The sequence below is a fragment of the Marmota flaviventris genome, chromosome 8 (assembly GCF_047511675.1).
Source record: "Marmota flaviventris isolate mMarFla1 chromosome 8, mMarFla1.hap1, whole genome shotgun sequence".
In the NCBI taxonomy this organism is placed as follows: domain Eukaryota; kingdom Metazoa; phylum Chordata; class Mammalia; order Rodentia; family Sciuridae; genus Marmota; species Marmota flaviventris.
In genome coordinates, this window is record NC_092505.1 from 69,989,032 (window position 1) to 70,014,782 (window position 25,751).

The window sequence follows — 25,751 nt, forward strand, 5'->3', positions numbered from 1 at the left end:
CAAAATCCCTTGGGCATGAGATAGGAAAACCTAAGTATACTGCACAAAATTTTTTCCCGGTAGGATTTTATGCTGTATAGAAGTGTTTTCTTTGGTGTAGGACGATGTTCAGTTATACAGTTGAAAATCAAGGTATTGACTCAGTATCTAAAAACATCTCTCCTGGTAGTATACTGCAACCAAGGAGCATCAAAAAATTATATTCCATTCACTCACTAAACTGCCTTGTAACCTTCAACAGCACATGTATTGAGTCTCTAATATGGACAGGAAAATATGCTAGATACTGAAAAGCTAATAGGGCCAAGATAGAATTTATAATGTTGTTATATTCTGGGGATTAATGTAAGCATTTTATCAAGGTTTAACATTATAAGCTTGATAGAAGTACATGGCTGTCATTGTGGAGTGAAAGCCCATGAAGTTCCTCACATGCTGATACTGAGGGCAGAGCAGGGGAGGATTTGAATGCCTAGTGTTGATTTCACTGGAATGCCAGCACTTGCTGGGGACTGTATTGAAAGGAGTCCTTCAGACAGCACGTCCCCTCTGTACTGGTAAACTTTGAAATGCTGTCAGTGCATTTACTTGGCTTTATTGTTACAGAAGAAATCTCATAGCTAAATTACAGTCTTAAGGGTTTATGAGATGCGATTAAACTTAATTTTTAAAAAGTTCTCAACAAATCTTATTTGAAGTCTTAATATCTCAATTCCCTTTATATAGGATATGTGATACATTTTCACCATATAAGTAACATGTGACCCACTTAATAACAGCTTCCTTAATAGCCCAAAGCTTCTTGTGTTTATGTGTAAATGATCCTTTTGAAATCTAATTATTCATGAATAAGGCTTCTATTCCACAGTCAGTTTGAGGAAAGGCAGGGCTCATCTGTCTTGTCTTAGTCACACTAAGGGGAAGGACATAGTGGTAGAGCCAGCTCCCTCACCTGGGTCCCCTGAGCCAGTCTGTACAGGAGCACTTCACTGTTGCTTGAAGGTAAATTCTAGGCTCTTTATGCATACAGAGATCCAACACATGAGAGTGGTAGTTAACATTTGCTGAGCACTTGGTAAGTACCAACCACTGCTTTAATTCCTTCATCTATATTAGCTTTGTTAATAGTCACAGCAGTCCTTCAAGGGGTAGATCCTGTCATACCTGTGTAACAGTCAAGGACGCTGAACAGAGGCATTGGTTGAGACGTTGTCTAAGGTTACAGATTGTCCGGTTGGGTTTCAAACCCCAGCAATATGGCTCAGAGCTCTGTGCTCAGCTGCTGTGCTGGGCTGACTCCTTCCATAGAGCTCAGGCTGGAGAAAGTGTGGCCAGAGACACTCAAACTGCTGCAGCTTTTGTTTCCTAAACAAAGTCTGTTTTACAAATTTGTCTCTTATGTGTGTATGGATTAAGGCCATAGTTGATTATTTTTATGGTTCCCCCTACATAAGATATATTTGAGATTACTAGTGGGATTTAAAGTAATTATAAGAAATATTTATTGTTTTTTTGGTTTCTTTCTTCTCAGTGTCATGGTTTTCTCCAAATGAAAATATTCTCGTCGTTATTTTCCCAATTTTGGCTATACTTCTCTTCTGGGGACAATTTGGCATTTTAAGTAAGTATTTATTTCTACTTTTCTTTTATGGTTTAGTGATGAAATTTTTATTTCTAGGAGGTTATACTAGTAAAATATTTTGTTTAAGTTGTATTAGGAAGAGTGTTATTTGAGTAAAGAAGTAATGCAGTTTCAATACTCACAGTCTCCTTGAAGTACATATTGTCCCCCATATTGTGCTACAGTTCACCTTTAATTCCTAAGAAGGTGTCTCTTTTTTTTATTTATTTGTTGTTGTTTTCTAAATCTTTAAAGAACAAATAGAGGGACTACTAGTAATAGCAGCACTTTACACTCATGTAGCATTTTTATATTTACAGAACATTTACCTACATTTTATTTGATAAACAGATGGTCACAGGCCTCATTAATGTTGAGACAGCGTGATGTGATCATCTGGAGCCTTAGGATTCCCCTCTCTTCATTTTCCCCGTTTGAACTTCTCTGTAGACACATGTTCACTCATGGAGAAGTCCCATTGAACCATGTTTTGTCACCTTCAATGTGCAGCCTCATAGCCCTTAAGGAAGCAGCCACGGGAAAGCCATATTCTTTGAGCTCACTTTACTGTGATAGTCATGTAACCAAACCTCAGGGAAAATCTTAATGCTGTGTCAGATTCAGCATCAACAGTCTAGAACTTTCATTACAAGGTAAGTAGTATGGTTAATGGTTAATATGCAGTATGGTTAATGTTCACACTCAACCATATGGCTGCACCAGGTTGGTAAAGGAAATTTACTAAATTAGTGAATTTCTGAGGTGACATTCTAAACTTACTTTAAACTTTGAAGACATAAGATTTCTACTCTCCCTGTAGCACCCAAATAGTCACTGAAGACCAGTAAGCATCTATACAGAAGGAGTAAACAGTGCTAATGTGATTTATTGTCCAATCTTAAGAAAAGTAAAATGTTGCAGTAGATTGGCCTCTGCATATGTTATGGATTTTATTTTTCCTCAGAAGTTTAAGCTGTGTGTATCCTCAGTGATATGTAAAAAATGTAAGAGAGGGGACTGATGATATATTTTAAGAGCTTTTCCCAATGTATAGCCCTCTGGAAATGCTAATGATTTCAGAGATGTTCTCAACTTTTTGTCTAAAAGAAAAAAAAGAGGGAAACAAAGAACTGACAGTGGCAACTGTCAAAACATCTCACAGCTCTTACCTTCAAGAGGTGTCTAGACCTCTTTTGGAAATTATCTTGAAATTTCAATAAATCTTTTATCTCAGGAAAAAAAAAAAAAAACTGGTACAGCATCAGGGCCTATTGTGTCATCAGTGATGTTAGGGAAAGCATTCCACCATATTGGCAGACCTAGCTTTAAGGGCCAAGTCATATGATTTGGGCTGGGAACAAACTATTTTTATGATTATAAAATTATTTCACATTAGTGGGATTTGTTGAGTTTGGATTGTTAGAAATTTGCTGATCATGGCATTATCCTTAGTGAAATTACATTTAGTGGAATTATGCCAAGGTAAATCTGTTCACTGTCAGCCAAATTTTTACAAAATAAACTTAATTGTTTTGTTGTTGTTGTTCTGACGTTAAAAAGTAATACAGTTGTCTTAGTATCCATGGGGGACTGGTTCTGGGAACACTATATACCCAAATCCACTGATGCACTGACACCGGCCTGTCTTATTAAATGGCCAAGCATTTGCATTTAACCTCCACACATCCTCCTGTATACTTTCAATCATCCCTAGATCACTAGATTATTTATAGTACTACATGCAAAGTAGATGCTATGTAAATAGTTGTTGTATAGTTTTTTTAGAGAATGATGACTGGGAAAAAGTCTATACAAAATCAGTGCAGATATAATTTTATTATCAATATTTTTGGTTCACAGTGGACTGAGTGTGTGAATGTGGAACTCACAGCTATGGAAGGTTGGCTGTTACATTACTTTAGAACACTTTGTACAATATAGGAATTTTTAGGGAAAAATAAAAGTCATCTGCAGTGTCACAACCTAATAATATGCTATTGGTGCTTTCTAGAGAATTGCCTATTTCCTTCCCTGTCTATTTATTTTTGTTATCATTGTTTTAAAAACAGAAACCAGGAAAGGACTCGTGCTGTTTATGTTCTTATACACCCTAATGTTCAGGATGTGTCTTTATAACTCTTGTTAGAATTCTTCTCCCCTTCTACGGATGGACAGTCATTTACTTAACTCTTATCTTGATGGATATTAGGGATGTTTCCAAGTTTTTTGATACTATGAAAATAACTCTGCTAACAATATGTAAGCCAGGAGATGGCAAAGATATTTTAAGCCTCCTGATTCACACTGCCAAAATGTTTTCCAGAACCATCTCATCAGTTCCTACCATTGCAGCGGAGAATACCTGTCTTTCACCTCACAGTCCTGACATTATTATAATTGTAAAATCTCTGCTAATTTGATGGATTATAAAATAAAAACCACCCTATTTTCATTTTCATGTTTGTGTTTATGAGGTTGGCTGTTCATTTTTATATTTTTTCTACTGCTGTATTTTAAGGAACATGTTTATGAGCCTAAATAACTATTTGTGGAGGTTTATTATTTTGGCACATCTTAAACAAGTAAATGTGGTGACTGTGCGTGTGTGGAAGAGGCACTTCCACACTGGGTTCATCCAGCCTGCCCTCCATTTAGAGGCGTTGATCATATAGTGACTAAGTGTGGAGCCCTTGCCCTGTAGGGCAGGCACTGTGCCAAGTGTGCTGCACCTGAAATCATGTTGATTTCTCCAGGGACTTTGGGTATACATACTGTGGTCATTCCCATCTTGTAGATGAGAAACTGAGGCACTGATCAGTTGGGCAGTTTGCCCACAGCCACCCAGCTGTTTCCTGGTAGCCCTGGGATTTGAACTGTGCTGTTGGTTTGCTGTTACTCTCTACTGCTTCCCCATCTTGAATTTGAGAATTTTCTTTCTGTGAAGGCTAACACCATGTGTAGGTACACACTTTGAGTAGATGTTAACTGATTGATAAGCAGACTGTTGACCTATTTTGTTTGTTCTATGAATACCCATGACAGGGTGCCTGCTGACTGCTGGGCACTGGGCTACATGACTGAGATGTGGAAGTGAGCGCACATCGCCCCTGGCTTGTAGACCTGCATGTCAGTCATTCCAATAGAGGGGTGGGTGTGTCTGACTGTGCTGCCCCTAGATTTGAACCAACTTTTCTTTTGGAGCCCATTGTAAGAGGACTCCAGGTTATGGCCTGGGCATCCCACCAAAGAGGGGAGCCCCTATGTTTTCCACCTGAATGCTTGTACATTTCCTGGAATCCAGGATGTCACAGCCCCTGGGGTGTTAACAGTCACTCAGCTCCATGGCTTTTATTTTCTACATTTTTAGTTGTCCTTAACTTTCCTGATGACCATTTATGGTCTGTACTTGACTACAGGAGATTTCTCTAAGTGGTTTATCCAGCTCTGCCTGTGAGTCTTTTGTGGTCCAAGATGAAACCCAGACCTTTGTGAGGCTGAACTTCCTGGAAAGACAGTGGGTTATGCTGTCACTTTGAGGAGAAGGAGTTTCTGTGTTCCACTGCATAATTCTTGACACTATATTAACATACATTCTCAATTCCCTAGAATTAAGCACTGAACCTTAACCAATAATATTGCTTTCAGACACTTGGTTTTTGTTCTGAAAACTATACCAACTCACGGTTTGTTACTCTGCTGACGATTAAGTTCCTGGCTGACTTTTCGCGGTTCTTCTTCCTTAGTCTTTGATCTCAGAACAGCTTCTTTCCATCATTTAGCTGGTTGATGTATGATTGCTAGGACTGCCCACCTAGTCCTCTAGTTCCTGCAGGATTGAGGTGCCACTGTATTCAAAGAACTGGCTGACATTTTGAAAGTCTTTGAAGTAGGCCTATCTGTTCTTCTTTTTCCTGTTCATTGAACTTTTGTCATGTATAGTGTGTCTTTGCTTTGCACAGATCTGTGAAACCATAAACACAACCATGTAAGCTGAAATTCTGCATAGAAATCTTAATAAAGAATGATAAAATTACTACTATATAATGGCCTTAAAATCTTTTTTCAAAGCATTAAAAGTGTTTGTATTATCAGTAACAACTGCATTGGAACATGGAACAAAAGTCAAATTAATATTTAGCACATGATATTTTAAAAACTTCGAGGATTGAAATGTTTTGTTAAGCACCGTTTGAACAACTCTTGTATTCTTTTTGTGTAACTGAATACAGAACACACATCCTTTCTGTGCCTTGGTGAATTGTCAGCCTCCCATTTGGATCAAGGTTTCAAAATTTTGTTCTTTGTAGTTTCAAAGTCGTGAAATATATCTGGCAGTCCCTTCAGTGTGACATGGTTTTTGTTTTTGCTTTTGCCAGAGTCTCTTCCTCCAGGACATCTTCTTTCTCTTTTGTCCGTCCTCCTCACCTTCCTCATTCTTGCCAGTGAGTTTCCTTCACTGAGTTGCTCTGGCCACATCTTGAGTGTCTACATTCCCACAATCCACTGTTTTCTTCTGCTTTTCCACTGATGGCCCAATTGAAATTCAAATCTAGCATCCTTATTTTTCATTTCTTTGCTCTTTCTTCTTTCTTGCTCAGTTTTCTCTTTTGATAATCCATTATAAAGTAGCATGTGGGTATATCACTGGGAGACCAGAAGATAGTACAAGTATACACTTGAACGGAATGAAGAACAGATGGGCAGTGACCAGTGACCAGTCAGCAACCAGTCTTCAAAAAAAGTGACGTGACTGATCACAATGGACATCTGCTATTTATGGAGGGACTTGTGGACTGAAGAGATAGCGGTGAAGTCTGTACTTTATCTAGTTACTTGGTTAACATATTGTGGTAATTAAAATTAGAACTATACTTTGGGGGGCTTGTGTTTTTTAACTAAATGATGGTAACTGGAATTCATTCACATCAGAACCATTCATGGTGAGGACTGCTGTAGTTCAAATCTTATTTCCTAGACATCTTTCTTTTTTTTTTTTTTCTAATTTTCTCACCCTTCCTCAAGATTATTCCACAAGGATTTTGGCTACTGGCTCAGAGGTATTTAGGTAGGTGTACCTATGGAAATAATTGTAGGGATATTCAAGGAAAAAATTCTCCCACACAGCAGCCTTGAGGTCCTACTAAGTCTTCAAGTCCAGATTTGAGGACTAGTTTACTAATGAAAGTATTTAGGCCATGAGGGCACATTTAAGAGAAGTAATAGAGCAGGGAATTTCTCCATTGGTTAGAAAAGATCATTCTAGAGAGGTGAGGACATGTATTGAAGTGTACTGAAAGTATCTATGCAAGAAGGTAAAGTTTTCCAATAGGTTATAAAGAATTATTCTGTAACCTGATTGCTGTCCCCTGATAATAGGACTTAATAATGAAGTTTGATGTGAATTCTATTCAAAAATCTTGAACTCACAGTGTGTTTCCTTGGTCCTGTCTACATTACAGTCACCTCTGAATTAAGTCTTGCTTATGCACTGATTTTATTGTAGGAGCAACTGAACACAACTATAGTTTTAACATTTCACTCTGTTTTAGACATATAGTTGCAGCTTTCTTGACCCTTTCCTAACCATTCCATCCCAGCTTCCTGCATATACTCTGAAACTGTGAAACTTTCCACAAAACCAGGGCACATTTAGAACCAGGAGAAGGAGATTTGTCTATAGCACATCCCCTTCGTTTACACTCAAAGTACTTTCTGCACAAAGCTTGAGCTCTTTTATCTCTGGGTCCCATAGAAGGGGAATGTGGTGTTCAGTCATTATTCAGTTTGACAGAATTGCTTCACCAGAGCAAGCTGGATAGTACATGGAGTTTATAATAAAATTATTTTGTTTGCCTTCTGGCAAGTCACCAATTTATAAATGGCAATTCATTTTTCTCTAGCACCAGTTCGCAAAGCCTTCATTTGTGTGTGTGTTCTACATGAATGTGTTAAATATTTTTAAAATAGTAATTCAAATTTAAATAATTTAAAAAAAATTGAAATTGTAATCTAATTTTAAAAGTTATTAGATGTACTTTATCCTACATTGAAGACAGCATTGGTTTATAACTCAACAGATACCAAAAGGATTCTAAGGTACTTTCCTGGAGTATCAGAAACTGTATAATAATTAAATCAAACACTTGTCTCCCTTTATGATTCATTCTTCATCTAATATGTATTTTTATCACACTGGTAAGCTTTTGTGTCTCTGCTTACTCACCAATCACTTGGCTGGGGACTAAATATCACATCTTTGAGCAGGCATGGCTTCTTGGATTTTTAGATCTTGTTAGGTAGACTGTACTTTCTGTGGACCTATATGAGTGTATCAATTCAGTCTTTAGAGTATCATGAAAACGTAACATGATAGATTTAATTTTATCTCCAATTGACTTGGTAATTATACTAGATTTTGCCAGCCTCAGCCTGCATTCTATCTTAGATGCGCTCCCTATCACTCACAAAGAGACCAGAAAATCTCCTCAATTCATAACATTAGCACTGTCTTTAAATGGCTAGAGGGACTTGCTTCATCCACGTGAAAGTGAAGGATTTAATGCCTAAAGGAACTTTCTTAGACTAGAGGAGACCTTTACCTTTTATTTAACTGGGAGGAAGACATGAGAACAAAGCCCCGGTCATTTACATCCCCAAACACACTCTCACCCATTAGAATCTGAGGGCCTCCAGGCCTGCCTTGTGGTTGTTTTTATGTACACTGTCAGTGAGTAGAATAGTGATTGTCACATGGGTTGATAGTGCTCAATAAGTTCTTGTTTAATAATGTAATCCACTTGTTCCCTGATTTGGACTAATAAAAGGGCCTGGTACATTGTAGGTACATAGTCAACATTTGTAGAAAAAGTGAATGAGGGGCTGGGGTTGTGGTTCAGTGGCAGAGCGCTTGCCTAGCATGCGTGAGGCACTGGGTTCGATCCCCAGTATCACATAAAAACAAACAAATAAAATAAAGGTATTGCATCCACCTATAACTAAAAAAATATTTAAAAAAAAAAAGAAAAGAAAAAGTGAATGAACCAACCTGACATTTTTTCGAGATATAGCCTGCTGGATTTAACTATTTTATTTCACATATGCTCTGGAATTATATTGAAATTAAGCAACATCTATTCTGAAATAGAAAAAGGAAAATTTTAGAATTTCTCATTTGTTGGTTAAAATATTACATTGTTTCCTCTAGTATTTGGTAACCCTGTATCAGGCAGAGCCTAGGTTGTAAGTTTTTGTTAAAAATGTACATAGGATTATCATTTCTCATGTATTTCATTTTATGTATTGAGCTCAGTAGTTTTAGCTGAGGGGAATCTTTAAAAGGATGCAGATTTTTTAAATGACATAGATTGTCTTGCTAAGCAGCCAGAAAATCATACCAGAAAGTTTGATAAAAGCCTGCTGTTAAGAATACATTAAATTATTTTTATCTTAATGCTAAGCGTTTAGGGAATCTCTTGAATTTATTTTATTTGTCACATCTAATGTTTTGATACATTTTATAACTAAGGGTATATCTACTTATTAAAGGACTGGAAAAGATAACTAATAAGAGGGCCTGAAGATTGTTGGGTTTTATAGCATCTCAGTGTAGCTGAGAAACTGACAACTGTGCTAACGGCAAGATATCTTCCGCACAGTTATCGTGGGACCTGCTAAAATGTGGTCATTGTGAGCAAAGAAAAGGAGCCAGAAGACACTTTTTATAAAGGGCCATTGAAGAAATATGGAGACATTCTTTCATTGCCTGTGGTTACTTAAGTAGACTGCAGTAATATATTTTTTGGAAACGGCTGCTTTTATTGGAGAAAAGTTTAAGGTAGCCTTGAAAATGATTAGTAATTGAACCAATCAACAGGAATTAAAGCTACCACCAATGTACAGTGTACTTCTGCTCAAAAGGAAAAGGCCATTTTATGATAAAACACTAACAATAGTATTTTGTGGTTTGAGTTTTGTTGGTATTATTTTTCTCCTAAGCCTAAAGGTATTGAATTCTATGTGACGTTCAAAATCTTATTTTAAGAATGACAGAAGTCAGCCTTTTTGCATGAAATTATCCTACAAAGTCAAGTTTTAAATGCTTGTTGCTTAGTGGCTCCTTTAACAAATTAACCTACAAGAATCTCTTATGACTGTTTGATTGTAGAGGACATTTGAAGCAGCTTCTATTTTATAACCCTTTGCAGAACTTTGAAGCTCTGTTCAGATAACAATATGCATGGGATTCAAATGGAAAGCATGACACATATCTAGAGAAAATTTCTTTCTCTGTATCTGGGCCTTTTGTGACCTGTGCACTCAATTTTATTCTAGCTGGTATTTGAGCCTAGAAGACAGAGAAGCTGTGAGAACTGAGCTTGATAAGGAGGCAGGGTTGTGATTGAGTAGTAGTCACATGTCTTCTAGGGCTGGGTGGGAATAACAGGTCAAATAAAGATTTGGGGAACTTGCCACATGATGCTTTCTAAATATTACTGTGATTTCTCTTTTCTGATTCATGTGGATTTGTTACTCAGCTTGACGAATGATGTCTGCTTAGGCTCTGTCTCCCCCTAAACAGAATAGACTTGGGGTTCTAATCTAAAGTGTAGGTAGCTAGAGATTCAAAAAACTCTTCAGGTACCTGCAGTATACCTTAAACATAGATTTTTTCATGATTATTATTATTGTTAATTTTACCATGTTTCATCTATTCATCATTTTGGTGGAGGAAAATTAAATGCAAAATACAACATTTAAAGTATTTTCCCCTTTGCAACAATTACCCATTGATTATTGACACATCAATCTATGTGTATGACACACAGCAAAATTTCAGTCACATATCCTTTTGCTCTCTGCTACTCAGTCTGATTTTAGTTTAACTTTAACAATTTCTTGGTGAAAAGTTAATTTCAATGTTAACATATGCATAAAAAGGTCAATAGAGACTAAAAGGAAATACTGTTAAGGTTATTCATTACATTGTTGTTTCAGAGAAGGTACTGGATACTTGACAATAAACCTAACATTAGAAACAATAATTTATATGATAAATCCCATTGAGTCTTTGTAGTTTATTTTTATTAAAATAGTTTAAAATTTTAAGCATTTTTTTCCATCAGGATTTTGCAAGGGTGTTATTTGTTCAATGTTTATTCTATCCTGTTTTTCAGAATGATGGGTCCATATTTCCAGATGTTTTACTAATTTTATGTAAGGTGGAACTTAGTTCTCTTTTTCTCAATATTGCTAATTAGCCAGTTTTGTCCCATCAGCATTATGTGTATCAGTGTTGTGTTGTCCATCTGGGGTGATTTTGCTCATCAAGGGACACTGACAATGTCTAAACACATTTTGATTGACATAACTAGGGGACTGTTACTAACATCTCATAATATAGAGTCCAGGGATTCTGCATAACATTCTATAATGCACAAAGCATCCCCCACACAAAAACTTACTAGCCCCCAAAGTTAATGATGCCTCAATTGAGAAAGTTGGCGTATGTAACTTCATTCTTTTAAAGTGTAGGGAATAAAGTGTCACCTGTGTATTAAGCATCCACATGTATACTGCCATTACCCTAATTATCCATTGGCTTTTGAAAAGATGTGAGGTGACTTAAAGGAGTTGTTGCTCAGAGGTTCTTCAGTTACAGTGAGTTATCAGTTTGTCTCTGCGCCTTATAGGTTACAGAAATGGCTTCGCATGTGATTGAGTTTATTGACTGATTGAATTCTGTTTCGTTTTATTTTTCAGCACTTAAATATAAATCCAACTGTACAAATAAGAAAATCATCCTTTTACTTATTGCTGGACTACTGCTCACTACAATTGTCATTGTTGGAGCCATTCTCTTTGTCCCAGGTAAGATGTACAGTTGCTATGAGGAAATGCAGGGTCGATGTAAGGGGAACATGGGGGTCAGGGTGTATACATTTCCTAGTGCTGTCTTAGCAGATTATGGCAAACAGAGTGGCTTCCAACAGTAGAATTTCTCTCACCACTCCGGAGGCCATAAGTCTGGCTGTAAGTCAGGGTGTCATGGGGGCTGCATTCCCTCCCCAGGCTCTAGGGGAGAGTCCATTTCCTGCCTCTTCTAGCTTCTGCATTTGCTGGCAGTGCTTGGCATTCCTTAGCTTGTTTCTTCCCTCATGGTTGCAGTTCCTCTTTCTCCTCTGTCTTCTGCTCTGTGTCTGTGGCAAACTTCCCTCTGTCTCACTCCCTCAAGGACACTTGTCATTGGAATCTGGGCCCACTGGTATAATTCAAGATAAGCTCCTTCAAGATCCTTAACTTAATTGTATCTTTGGCCATATAATGGAACTTGCTTTTATTTTTGCCATATAAGGGGATATTCACAGGTTCTAGGGATTGGAAAGTGGAAATAGCCTCAGGGCCACCATCTTGTATTGACCAAGATGTGGAAGTGGGAAAGAACGTGGGAACCATGTCTGTCTAAAGTGACAGTTGTGTGTGGGGGGATGGGAGTGGGAGTGGGAAAGAAGGGCAGGGAGCACATGAAGAAAAGCGGAGACAGGCTGGGACTCCAAGTGGTGGATTCAGCACACTATTGTGGTTTCTACAGGAGATGGTAGTGTAGGTGTGATGTTTAAAAACATAAATCAGCACCTGTATTTACTTACAGAGGTACTGAGGGCATGGGGAGAAGGAGATAAGTTCAGAAAAGAGCCTGAAAGAGCAGTTGATTTGACTTTGGGACAGATGGAAAATAGCAAAGGAAGGGAATGACAAGAGATGACTACAGAATATCTCATTGGAAATCTGTTAGATAGTTGAGGAGGAGATAGAGCCAATTCAAGGATTTTGCATGTGAGATTTATATTCTTTGTCTCAAAAAATTACTCATTTGAATGAATTTTGGGGAAAACATTTCAGTTTGTAAGAGTATTATTGAGGTTAAAATATTTAATAAAATGAAGTACTTTAACTTGTGAAGAATAGGAAGTATATATGAGAATATTTTAAATGTTTTTATTTATTAACAGGAGAATATTCAGTAAAGAATGCTTCAGGACTTGGTTTCATCGTAATTTCTACAGGGGTATTAATATTACTTCAGTACAATGTGTTTATGACAGGTAGGTATTTGTTCTTACAGAATGATTTTTGTCTCTTTTTTTCATTAAAAAACGGTACTTTTGGTGAAATTTTTCTTATATTTTTTAACAGTTCAATTGAAGTGGTTTATTAAAAGAACTTCCATTACATTCTTAGTGATTTCCCTGCGCAGATTGATTTAAGACTATCTTAGATCATTAAGGCAGTTAATTATTTTGTGAATACTGATTTTTGTATTATTTGATGCCAGTTTTTATAATTTAAATTATGCTGCATAGTTTTTAATGATTATCTGCATACTCTGATTTCAGATTTTTATAGTTATAAGTAGGTGTTCAACACATTCTTTATTTGCTAACCCTATACATTAAAAAAGACTAATATTACAAGATGAAGTTATAAATTGCAAATGGTAGAAACATGTTCCTTTTACTTACAGGTAAACCATGGCACAACTATAATCAGCATTGTTCTCTCTGCATTTTAAAAGCAAATTGCTTACCTATTTTGGTTATAATTAAAGAGTCACATTTAACACTGGACCTTAGGGCCTCTCTCTGGCTCACTGTACATAGTAAATGCATCCATTCACTATAAAACCACAGGTCAAGATGCACAAGATAGAGGTCACGATGCTTGCAGTCATGTTTGCAGAGTGGTTCGCTCCACTAGAGAAATTTCTGTGCATGTGGAGAAGCCATGCCAGATAGCCATTTATGGATAAAAGCGTACAAGTGTGGTCAAAGCAGGATTGATCTAGGATTTAGGGTAAAAACCACCAGTCCTGCTCAGACTCCTGCGACAGTAAAGGGCTGCTGAATGTGTGGGTCTGGAGCTGACTTGTGTGGAAGGTTAGGCTCTGGAAAAGAGTCCACCATCTAACAAGTGCAGTCAGTCATTGGGCATAGGATGTTGCTCTTGGTTTCACCAGACGCAGGCAGGAGTGATTGCTTCATCGGTATCCTCAAGGTACTTCTCTCTATCCCTTTCCTTCCTCTAGCTTTTGGGATGACCTCCTTTACCATTGCCATATTGATCACTCAGGTGTTGGGCTATGTGCTCGCTGTGGTTGGACTATGTCTCTGTATCATGGGTAAGAGTCTCATTCTCCTGTATTCCCAGTTTGAATTTTTCTTGAACAGAGCTCTTCTTTCTTTCTTTTTCTTTTTTTTTTTTTTTAAGAGCAGTTTTTAGATCCACAGAAAAATTGAGTGGAAAGTGCCATAGGGTTTCTGGGTACTCCCTGCCCCTTTGGCATGCTCCACACAGTCACAGTTTCCCTCCACGTCCCATACTAGAGTGGCACGTTTGTTACAACTGATGAACCAATGTTGACACATCATTATCACCCAAAGTTCATAGCTTACATTGCAGATCACTCTTGGTGTTGCACATTCTATGGCTATTACAAATGTGTAATGACATGCATCCCCCAATGTAGTGTCATACAGAATATTTTCAATGCTCTAAAAATCCCTTGTGCTCCATTTGTTCATCTCTCTCTCCCTGCAAATCCCTGGCGACACTGACTTTGTTACTATCTCCATAGTTTTACATTTTCTAGAATATCTTAGAGTTGGAATCTCATAGTATATAGCCTTTTCATATGGGCTGCTTTAACTTAGAAACATGAATTTACATTCCCTTCATGTCTTTTCATAGCTTGATAGCTTATTTCTTTTTAACACTAACTACTAGTCCATTGTGTGGATATACCATTGTTTATGTGTGAAAGAACATCTGGGTTGCATTCCATTTTGGGGGGACTATGAATAAAGCTACTACAAATATCCAGATGCATGTTTTGTGTGGCATAATTCAACTCCATTTGGGTAAATACCAAGGAGTGCAATTCCTGGATTATATGTTAAGTTATGGTTAATTTTTTAATAAACTGCTCAACTCACCATTTTATACTCTCATAAACAATGAAAAAGACTTACTGTTTCTCCACATATTTGCCAATATTTGGTATTGTGAACATTTCTTTTTTAACTCCTATTTTTCCTCCAAGGAAATACTGGAGGAAAAAATATTTTTTTTTTATTGCTATGAATGTTGGCTATATGTGGCTTATGGGCTGATTGTTTCAGCAGACAAACTTTTATACCTGTAATTATGGAAGAACTTTTAAAATAACCAGGCTCTAGTTGACTGAAGTCTTAGACTTTACATGCTATTTTACATTAGTCTTCATATGATAAGATAAGATGTGTGTTGTGCAAAAGAGGGCTTTTCTTATTATAATTTGGAGTTATTTCAGTGACCGAGTTAATAATAATGAAAATAATTTTATTCTGTATATATGTAGATAATTTTTATTGATTATTAGAACAAGAATTACTCTCCTAAAATTTGACATTATTAGTTCTTGTTGATTTCTTTTTAAAATTCAGTTATTTTATAGGCATTTCTAATAGAAATTTTCATTTGTTTTTACAGCGTGTATACCAGTGCATGGCCCTCTTCTGATTTCAGGTTTGGGTATCATAGCTCTAGCAGAATTACTTGGACTAGTTTATATGAAATTTGTGGGTAAGTTAGTCCTATTTTTATTAGCTTATGTCAATAATTTCAGATATATACCTTGAAAAATGCTTTTAGTTGGTTCTTCCAGAAATGTATTGATAACTCCAAAAATGAGAAAATACAGTTAAAATGAGGCTCATTAAAGAGGGTGGAAGGCATATGAATTAATGAAGAGTTTGGATTGTGAACTACTTTAAAAGAAAATGGCTTTCTTTCTGTATTAGAATGTATAGATTTTTTTGTGTGTGTGTATCCTAAGCAAAGGGAGAGATCTCTGAAGGGTCCATTTTAATTAATAGAACAGGGTTTTTAATTGTTCATTATTCCTGTGATTTAGCTCTTTTGCAGAAACCTGTATGTCACTTGCCATTCTTCTTGTGTACTGTGTATACACAGGGACTCCCCTAATGTGTCAGGAACTGAAAATCAAAGTCTTTTACTTTTGTATTTAATAATGTGATGACCTCCAATGCACACATTTAAAATATTTTTGGTAAAAACCAATATAATAAAAGCAGTAACTTTTTAAACTTAGGATTTTACCACTCTTAAAATAAATTCATAATATGTATATGGAATCAGCTTCAATTTTTTTCTAACCTTGGTATTTAATCTGCCAGTTTTCAAACAACAGGTTTCTGCATACATTCTTATTTTAAACACACACGCACACACAGAGAGAGAGAGAGAGAGAGAGAGAGAGAGAAAGTGGTCATTCGCTTTTAATGGTGTCTAACACTAGGATTGTTTTTATCTAAGCTAGTGATGTTGCCTTCAATCTGGTTTGTAGCAGCTTCCATTTTTAAAAAAAAATCTGATTTTTATTTATAAAGTAAAGCAAACTCTTCACCACCTATCAAAAGAATCAATAGTTGCAAATTAATAGTATAGAAAAGTCAGTATTTCTGCTTTTCAATAGGTGAAACTTACTGTTTGTTTTTAAATTAATAGAATTGATAGAGTCAAGAAGCTTCCCATATAGCTTGCATAATACTTTAAAAAAATAATTTACCTTTCTTTCTGAATTTCAGCTTCTGATGACCTATAATTAATTTGGTTCTGTTATATATTGTCTGTCCCCTTTAATTAATGCTTATTAGATAAACAACTAAAATACATTATCAAAATCTACCTATTTTTAGTTTATTTGTTCTTGAGTCTTAGTTGTACCTCAATGAAATTTCCCAATTTCATGCCACATAAGTTTATAAAACACAAAACATCTAAAAGGCCAGGTATAGTGGTGCATACCTGTAATCCCAGCTATTTAGGAGGCTAAGATAGGATTGTAAGTTTGAGGCCAGCCTGGGCAACTTAAAAAGACCCCCAACCTCTAAACAAATAAATAAGAAAGACACCTAAAGCAGACTGGCATTTGCGTGGTTGCTATGGTGAATGTCTTATTGGTGATGCTAGTCTACCCTGGTTAAATCTTCCAGTCACCATGTGTCTGATTCTTAAGGGGTGGCCCTGCTGATTTCGTTGCCTCACGCAGCATGCAACCTGTAGTACTCACAGGTGTCACTGACTGACTCTCGGCTCCGTGTTCTTGCTTTTCCCTCACTATCTGTATTGCCCCCTCTTGTTCCCTTGCTTGCCCTTGCCTTCCATCTCTGGCAGGTGTTCAGCACAGTTGCCATCAGGTCTGGAGATGCTGCCTCAAGTTTAGTGGACACTGCTTAGCTGCCACCTTTTGGCCTTGCTCTCCCGCTCTTTCCATTGCTTACATCCCTAAGAAGCCTGTGAAACCACTATCATTAAAAATGTCACTGTTCTAAATTAAAATGAAAGTCCCTAGACGGACCCCAGGTTATTTTTCTTTATCATACTTTATTGTATAAATATACTATATTGATTTTAAGAATTTAGTTCAATTTTGTTGATATTTTGAGAATATCCTAAATTAACTTTTCAAATCAACTTGTCTGATGCCAGAGTGCAGAGAGAGACCTTCGGTCAGTTGAAAGGCAAGAAGAGAAAAGGTACAGGAAAGTTGCTTTTTGGATAATGTGGTAGACTAGGAAGATTAATGTGTTTTGCTTATATAAATTTGTTTAAATCTGAATATATATAGCATTAATGTTGCAAATTGGTATCAGGAAGTAAAAATTGTAAATATTTCAAAAATAATTTTTACTCATTGCAGATGCACTGTTTTAGAAATGAATGCATCTTGATTTAAATGTAATAAAAGCCTCAGATCATTAAAAAAAAAAAAAAAACAAGCCCTATAAGAGTGAGTTAAAAGTGAGAATTTTAATTTTTTTATTTTTCATTATTCACAAATGTAAATTTTATAGCCTTGTTATTTTGAAGAATAGGATTTTGACTTTCACTAAGTCCTTCTTTTTATTGCATTTTTTCTTATTACTGAAAGCATTTTAGTTTTTTAAAGTGAGATAAGACACTATGAACAATAATATGAAAAGATTAAAAGGAGCCAGCTAAACTCACTAAAGTTGAACTTGTTAGTATAATGGATGCTTATGTCTGTTATATGTAAGGGTAAAAGCACTTGTTTGTTTTAAAAGCCATTACCACTTAGTTTAATATGAGGTCATATAATTTGTTTTGAACAATTAGCCTCATTAAAGTCAGAAACATATTTACCACACATCTCAGATATTTTAGAATGCTACAGAAGCACAATATCTGTCAGTCAATAGATATTTGTGTTTGTTTAAATATTCAGATGTATTTTCTGGCCATTGTTGAGGAAAAGTGTTTATGGTATCACTATAAAAAGTGTTTCTGAAAAATTTGAAACATGGAAATATGTTTATGTCAAGTGATCAGGTGTTTTAGATAACAATTAATGCAGAAGATTTAATCAAGTCAGCCCAGATAGAATGTTTAAGGCTTTTAATTAAAAAAAAAAAAAAAAAAAAAAAATCTGGCCTTTGCTCATGATAGCAGATTAGTCATGATCATTCTTTTGGCTCATGTGTTGTAGCCCCATTGGACGGTATTAACTCAGGTGAAGTTAACACCTGCATTGTTTATTTTTATACTCTTAGAGGTATCACAACTGATTGCTGTCCTTTTGAATCACTGTTATTCATAGATTTCTATTTTCAGAATGGTCTAGACAAATGTGACATTTCTTGCTCATGGGAATTAGAATTTTAGACTATTCTTTATATGTAATGGGGGGGAGTTCTTAGCTATTCTTAATACTAATTCTGATGAGCCCCAAAATAGAACTCTAAAATATTGTCTCTGACCACCCCCTCATGTTTGTTACCAATCAAAAATTTAGATAGCTGTTTAGTTCTATTGTCCTTTATAAAACTTAGATGTAAGCTGGGTACATTGGCACATGCCTGTAATCCCAGCAGCTCAGGAAGCTGAAGCAGGAGGATTGCAAGTTTGAGGCCAGCCTCATCAACTTAGCAAGGCTCTATGCAACTTAGTAAGACCCTGTCTCAATGTAAAAAAAAGGGCGGGGGGGGGGGGGGGGGGGGGGCTGGGGATGTGGCTCAGTGGGAAAGAAACAAACAAACAAAAAATCCTTAGAAATAAGGCATGGTTTAGTTGAAGTAAGCTGTCTATTCATGACACTCTCCTGATATCCCCAACAAAATTATGAAATTCTGCTTATTTATTTGGGAAGCTGCTAAATGGAATGTATCGAAACCATTTCATTCTATATCCTTTAAAGAGGCTGCTTTCATGTTGGGACACAAGTGAGGGAGGTCAGTGTCGACCCACATGTCGCACTAGCAGAGGATGTCCAGAGTGCAGACAGATAATAGGCCTCACAGGATGGGGGAGTGTTCAGTTTGGCAGCTAGACAGCTCCAGCACCTTTCCTCTTACTGGTTCATCACTCCCCCCTTAGCAACAAGAGTTAGTTGGTGTCTTTTCTGTCTGTTATGGTTCCTGAGTTCCTTTGCCTTTGGCTCTTCTCCTGTTAGCCAGGTAGCTCAGCCTCTCCATTGTGTCCCCGTTTTTTTATCCTAATCACGTCTTCCCAGTGATAGCTTTTCTTACCTATCACTCTGAGCTTTGAGTTCTCATTTACTTTGTTTCTTTTCCATTTTCCCTTCCCATCACCAGCTTTCTAGTCTTTTCTTCTGTTTTCCCTTTGGATTCCAGGGGGAGTGAGAATCTTACCTGGCCAGTCAGGTACCATTTTCCTATTTGAGTGAGCCTTGTCGGCTAGCCTCTAGATTGGCTGACCTTGGGTCAGAACCCACCCCATTTCCCATCAGCTGTAGAAGCTTGATAGGTTTGGGGTGAGGAGTGGTAGGAGATAAATAGCATGGAGAAGGAAAGCTGTACTGGGAAAGCTGTACTGTCTGCTGATGAGCAAGTCCAGTGCTGTCATCCAGTCCAGGTCACAGTGGAGTCCTGTCAGTCCCAACACATTTTCTTTCCATTACTGAGTTGAGTTCACATGGCTTGAAAATGATTCTGTTTCGCTCCCATCTCTTGTTTAATGGTATGATTTATTGTGTTGCTACTTCCATGTTTAATATTTTTTGTGAGAAATCAGAATTTCTTAAACTGAGAGAGAAATGAGAAATTCTATTAAGAAAGAAAGAAAGAACAGTAAGAGAATATAATACAGTAGGAAAACCCTACTCCTGGATGACCCGGCAATGTTGCTAGCTGACATTTTGAAACTGTGGGACCGTGCTTGGTATGAAGGACTTAGCTGCTCTTGGGCATCCTCTTTGGTTTTTCAAGGCAGTCCTCTCTCTCCCCTACCCAACTAAAGTACCTCCTTTCTCTTTTGTCCTTTTCTTCCTGCCTTGTATTCCTTCATCTTTCTTAATTCTCCAGTAGGAAACTGAAAAGGGCAACTCAAAAGCTAAGAAGGAGTTATATAGGGGAGGGCTTGAGTGTGGCTGCCTCTAGCTGCCTAGAATAAATTTTTAAGCATAGAGGAGTATGAATGTTTATTTTATTAGCCATTTGAAGCTTTGAAAGCTGAGAAGGTTTTGAAGGAGGTGGGAAGATTGGGCTACGGGGAATGAGAGCAAGGAGCCAAAGAACGTGGAGTAGAGGGGACACCAGTCATTGCCACATTCTGACATGTCCTGCCTGGGTGGAATAGGAAGAGATGGCGAGCCCATGGTAGGGATGATGGATGACAGCATTTTTCCACCAAGAAGTGTAGCAAATGGCTGATTTGGGGGGCGAGATGGCATGCACAAATGAGAGAACATGTGTGTTTATTATCCGATATAGGTGGGTCAACGCTTCATTTTCTTCTCTCAATGCATATAATCAAGAATATTCTGTATTTTTGAATAGACTATCACAGCTGGAACTCCTTCATTGGAGTCTCTGGCACCCTCTAGTTTTAGCCCAGAACATTTTATCTTAAAAATAAACATTTCATTGCCTTAATTTGTTTCATTTATTAAATTAATATTCTTATTTTTTTATTTATATCAGCTTCTAATCAGAGGACTATACAAGCTCCTAGGGTAAGTTAAAGTTTATTAAATGAATTGGGAATGATCTCTTGGTGGGTTAGACTGAGGAGTGATAATTGGAATATTGAACTATTTTGCTCTCTGTTTCATGTAACATCAAATTAAGAAAATGTTGAAGTCGTTTCATGACCTTTGTGTGAATGGGTCCAATTCTATTTTAAAACATATGTTTGCTCATTTAAGTATTAATGGGGTGGAATAAATTATTATATAAAATTGTACTGACTTCTCATATCCAGAATTGGAAAGTTTATGAGTAGGAATAATGGTTATTATCTCTTCCATCAGAAGGAAGCTGATTCCAATATATTACCTCACCTTTTGGATCCATTTGATGTAAATACACAAAACGATAGTTTCAGGCTTAATGAGGAATAGAAATTTATATTAAATTGACATCATTAAAATCATAATTTATAAAATGAATGTAAATATTGCTGAAAAATCTGAGTTACTATCTACCCCACACCATTTTATAAACATTTTTCTTCCTGAAAACTATACTGCAGGTTTCACCGTACTTTGGATATTTTAATAAGCTCTCTGAGAAAATTCCAAAAAAAAGGAACAAATTTAGGAGGGGATGAATGAGGAGAAAACTATCTTGATAAATATAGACTCATCACAATGACAGACCCAGAGCTCTTTTATGGAAATCTAGAGATCTAGAGAGGACTATATTATACTCAGCTTCCTATAAAGACTGATGATGGATCTAGTTGGAATCCCTGAGAGAGTCTCCTGTCTGTGGCAGGAAGTGCTCCTGAGTCTGAGGAGCCTCCGCAGGCATGCCAAAGGGGCAGGCTGGCTCAGGGTGTGTTTGTTTCACCTCGGCTGTTTATTCTAAAAAGATCACTGCCATAGCTACCCGGTCACAAGCAGCCAGTGGTTTCTAAAGTGCCTCTTAATAAAAAACCCAACCGCTGTACCTTTAAATCCTAACAGTTTTCTTTCTCCCATTGCTGAGTTCATTTTGCCAACTTGAAAATGATTCTGATTTGCTCCATTCTCTTGCTTAACTGTATTATTTGTTCTGCTATTGCTGTGTACATACTTGCACTTCAGTATTTTTGTGAGAAGTTAGGATTTTCTGAACTGAGTAAGGTGGGTGTGGTAGGAAATTCTGCATAGGAAAAGCATATTAAGAGAATAATACAATTATTACCAAACTACCAGCTCAACTTGGCGAGCTTTGCTTCAGCCCTTACTGCCTTATTTTGGTTTTAGATGAAAGGATTCACTGTTTACTGTATAGTTTAATGTTAGAATATGTAAGTTTTAGTATATAAGGACATGAAACAAATTATTTTATGTAAATATATTTTAAATATTTTACAGAAAGCTGTAGAGGAACCACTTAATGGTATGTAGTTATTACAAACTTGTATATTCTTGATCTATTATCAGATCATAATTTGAAATGGCCCTTGAAAAAGTTAGAATGCCCATCTATTTCTTGAGAGGGGTCTAGGGTTTGGTTTGGTTTGGTTTTTCCCTTGCATTGTCCTCTTTTTCTTTGCTTATTCATTAAGAATCAGGAGTATTGCTTTTGTAATATTCTCACCTCTGGGAAAAAAAGGATCATGCTTTGTCCCTCAAGGAGTTGGTTTACCTTAGCCAAGTGGTATTTGGGCAAGAACACCATTGCCCTTTTATGTGGGGCCAAAATGAAAAGTGCCATGGCACCCCCTTAGAGGAGAATCTTATTCCCAATTTCTAATTTGTAAACTTCAGAAAAATGCAGGTCATCACTATGTAGTGAAACCAGACCAGAACATTTTGTTGTCTATGTAGATCTGAAACTGTATTCCCAACTGAATCTGTTTCCCTAGTGGATACTGTAGGTGTGAAGCACAGAAATGCTTTGCAATAAAAATGATAGTCTTAAAGTTCATTTGGCTGTGTAATTGTAGAATAGTTGGCATGCTGTTGCTGCATGTTTGTTTTGAAATGATTTCTAATTGTGGATCCTTACTAACTGCCTCTTTGGCTTGTTACTAACCCTTAGCGTTTAAAGAATCAAAAGGAATGATGAATGATGGTAAGTATAAAATATTCCTGTAATTATAGATTGATTGAAATGTGGATATTGAAAAGAAATAAAAATACTTCTTGAAAATATGACTTTCTTAAATAAAAGGGACACTGTCAAATCATAAAAGTCCACCTTTATTGATGGATAAAACTTAAATCTGTTTTGCTAAAAAACTTAAACATAAGAGTTGTAGGGCCTCAAGAATCAGAGTCCACAGTCACATGGCTCAGAGCAAAGTGAAATCGCCCCTTTTTGTAAGACATGTTTCAGATTCAGCACCTGGTATCTAACTTTAAAAATGCTTTTTATAAGGCACAGACATAATCTGGCACAAATCTTTATCATTTTTGACAGAGTCTCTTTTATGCTTGTGTTGGTGATTTTGTGGCATCTCAACCATGGGGACTTAATATCTCTATTTTTCCAAGCAGGAGCTGGTTCTGACCTTTTGGTAGAGGGTTACAGAGAAAGGCAAAGAACAATGTTTAGTCACTCCCACTTTCACTTCTATTTTTGGAACTCTAGACTAATATAACCTCTAATCTTCATGGAATACTTCAAAGACCTGGATTTGTTAAATTTTAAAGATAACCAAATCTGAAACATCAAGTGCTGCTAGCGTTCATTTTGGTTTTCCCTGCATATGCTGCAATCTTCAGGTCCACTGGCATTTAGTAACTGTGTTTATATTTTTTCCTTATTTCCAAAAATGTCTTCACATCTTCGATATTTGCAATCATTCCCTGATTATGTCAGTGATTTGCTTTACAGTTTCAAAAGCCTATGACCTGCCCACTCACCTCTAAACAGCACAGCATTTAACACAGGAGGGTTTGTTCCCCTGGTTACAATAAACTTTTGCATAAGATTCAAACACTCCAGTCATTGTTGAACCAAATTTAAAACAATGTTTAGGCTTCTGTTCACCCAGGAGCCACTGAATGATCCCATTTCTGTAGGTTTGTACCACAGCCTTTAAATCAGGTTTTGTTATGCAAGTCCCTAGCTCCTAAAACAATTATAGTTAGTAGGAAGAAATTAAAAGACATTTGAAAAGATCCGTATCTGGAATTATGGCATCTTTATTCATGCTTAAATTCTGGCTTCTCAACTCCTTTGTTCTCTCCTACTGTGGTGTCATTCTGTAGGAAGAAACTAAACTTTTCTCCATTTTCAGAAAACCAGTATAAGATCCTTGAGTGGCATCTTTCTTTGTGAACTTTCCCTTAAAATATAACTTTTGCCTTGAATTTTTGTTTGTTCATAGCAGATGAAATCTATGATGGCCTTTGAAATGTGCTTAATTTTGTTAATATTAGCTGGTCAGAGTTTGTTTTCTGGATGTCTCTCTGGCGGGTTCTGTCTGCTGACACCCGCCTGATTGATGCTCCTAGCATATCTACCCTTCTGGAAAGAGGTCCCCGTCCCTGCCTAGGGTGTTCCTCCTACCTGTACCTATCATGTTTATTTCACTTACATTAGACAAATTGTGTAGATTTAAAGTGAATGTAATGGAATATTATTCTAGGATTAGTATTCTTTTCTTTGAAATATCAATATTTTGGCTTCTTTAACTCAGCCAACAAAGGGAGATCATCAGACTATTGATTTTTATTTTCATTTGGCATTGACTGCATTTTATTTACCAAAACTGAAAAGGCTAATGATTTGCCTGGTTTCTGTCTATGGCCTTTGTAGACACATTTTCTTTATTTTGAAGATACTGTGTATCTAAAAAACAGTTCCAAATTTTAAAAATGCATCAACTTCTTAATGCACAGGAAATAGACATGAGCAGTGACCATATGTTCATGTTTCAATTTTCCAGAGTAACTGAAGTGAAGTGAAGGACTCTGGTTTGGAGAGTCATGGAACCTGAAGGAGTACACTTGTATTTAAAGACCCCGGCCTTGATGATTCACTCTTGGGAAGAAGAAAAAAAAAAAAAAAAGAAAAGTAACTGGTACTCGTCTGTAAGAGAAAATAAGTCATTGACCCGTAAATGATTATCACAGTTTTTATTCAAAACAACTGTAATTTAGTTAATAAAAGATTTATGATCTGTGTCGTGTGCCCGGTTGAGATCCAATTTTCTGTTATTTCTATTTAATTGGGGACAAAAGTAGAGGGAGCAACTTCCAAGGATGATACTTTCCATATCCTCGGGCCTCTGGACTCTGGGTTTAAATTGGTTCAGGGTGAGAATGACCTAACACTAACCTGATGGTCACCCAGAAACATCTGTGAAAATCAGTGGCTTCCATCCAAGCTTAGTAAACTCAGGTTTCCAGCATCCATGGCAGTTAGGCTGTTAGCTGAATAAGGTGTCTGCCACTTCTGGGTCGGGAATAGTGACTTAAGTGGAGACAGGAATTTGGTTGGGAACATCATGTATGCCACTTACCTGTGCTATGACGTCACTGGATATAGGGGTCTTCATTCTTGGGGGTTGCCATTCGCACAGTGTCCCTTCAGCCTACAGTGTGACAGATACTTCCCAGATATGGGTTGCTTTTATTGACGGGTGTGTTTTTCTTTAATTTACACAACCCTTGGGACCCTTCCTTGCCCTCCTCTGACTCGCTTCTGCTGTACCCGATGTAGCACCTTTTCTCCTCTCTGAACGTGGTCCAGTGACGCAGTAGCATCAGTTGCAGAAAGGAGCCAGACTTGTTTTCAGAGCACTGTGTTCACACTTTTCGGCAAAAATAGCTATGGTTGTAACATATGTATTCCCTTCCTCTGGTTTGAAGGCAAAACTCTACGGTGTTTCTTCACTTATTTTCTGATTGGAGGCATGACAAAAGCAAGACTGAAATCTGAACTATGAGTCTCCTGCATGGCAACCTTCTGTGTGTCTCCATCAGGCCGTGGGCCAGCCCTCGAGGGAGGCGCTCCTCCTGTTGTGTCTCTGTTGCATGATAACCACTCATCTGCTTCCTCCTGTAGTCCTGCCTCCTGCTCCCCCTCCCCTGAGATTGAAAAGTAAAACAGAACCACATTTCCTACCCCAGTTAGAAGAAAAAAATAACGTTCTG

The 25,751-nt window shown here is 37.0% G+C and overlaps 1 protein-coding gene across 4 annotated transcripts in view; it reads left to right on the forward strand.

Annotated features, from left to right (window-relative positions):
* Positions 1-24,778, forward strand: part of Cd47 (CD47 molecule) — a 45,220-nt gene extending 20,442 nt beyond the window's left edge. The window contains exons 3-11 of one of the 4 annotated variants that reach the window (XM_027943223.2): positions 1,532-1,621; positions 11,381-11,488; positions 12,631-12,723; positions 13,704-13,796; positions 15,146-15,238; positions 20,638-20,669; positions 22,017-22,041; positions 22,687-22,719; positions 24,542-24,778. In XM_027943223.2, coding sequence (XP_027799024.1) covers positions 1,532-1,621; positions 11,381-11,488; positions 12,631-12,723; positions 13,704-13,796; positions 15,146-15,238; positions 20,638-20,669; positions 22,017-22,041; positions 22,687-22,719; positions 24,542-24,546 — 572 coding nt within the window. In that variant the 3' untranslated portion in view covers positions 24,547-24,778. The remainder of the gene's footprint in view (positions 1-1,531; positions 1,622-11,380; positions 11,489-12,630; positions 12,724-13,703; positions 13,797-15,145; positions 15,239-20,637; positions 20,670-22,016; positions 22,042-22,686; positions 22,720-24,541) is intronic. The other 3 variants (XM_027943226.2, XM_027943224.2, XM_027943225.2) reach the window with 3 other exon arrangements.
* The last annotated feature ends 973 nt before the right edge of the window (positions 24,779-25,751 follow it).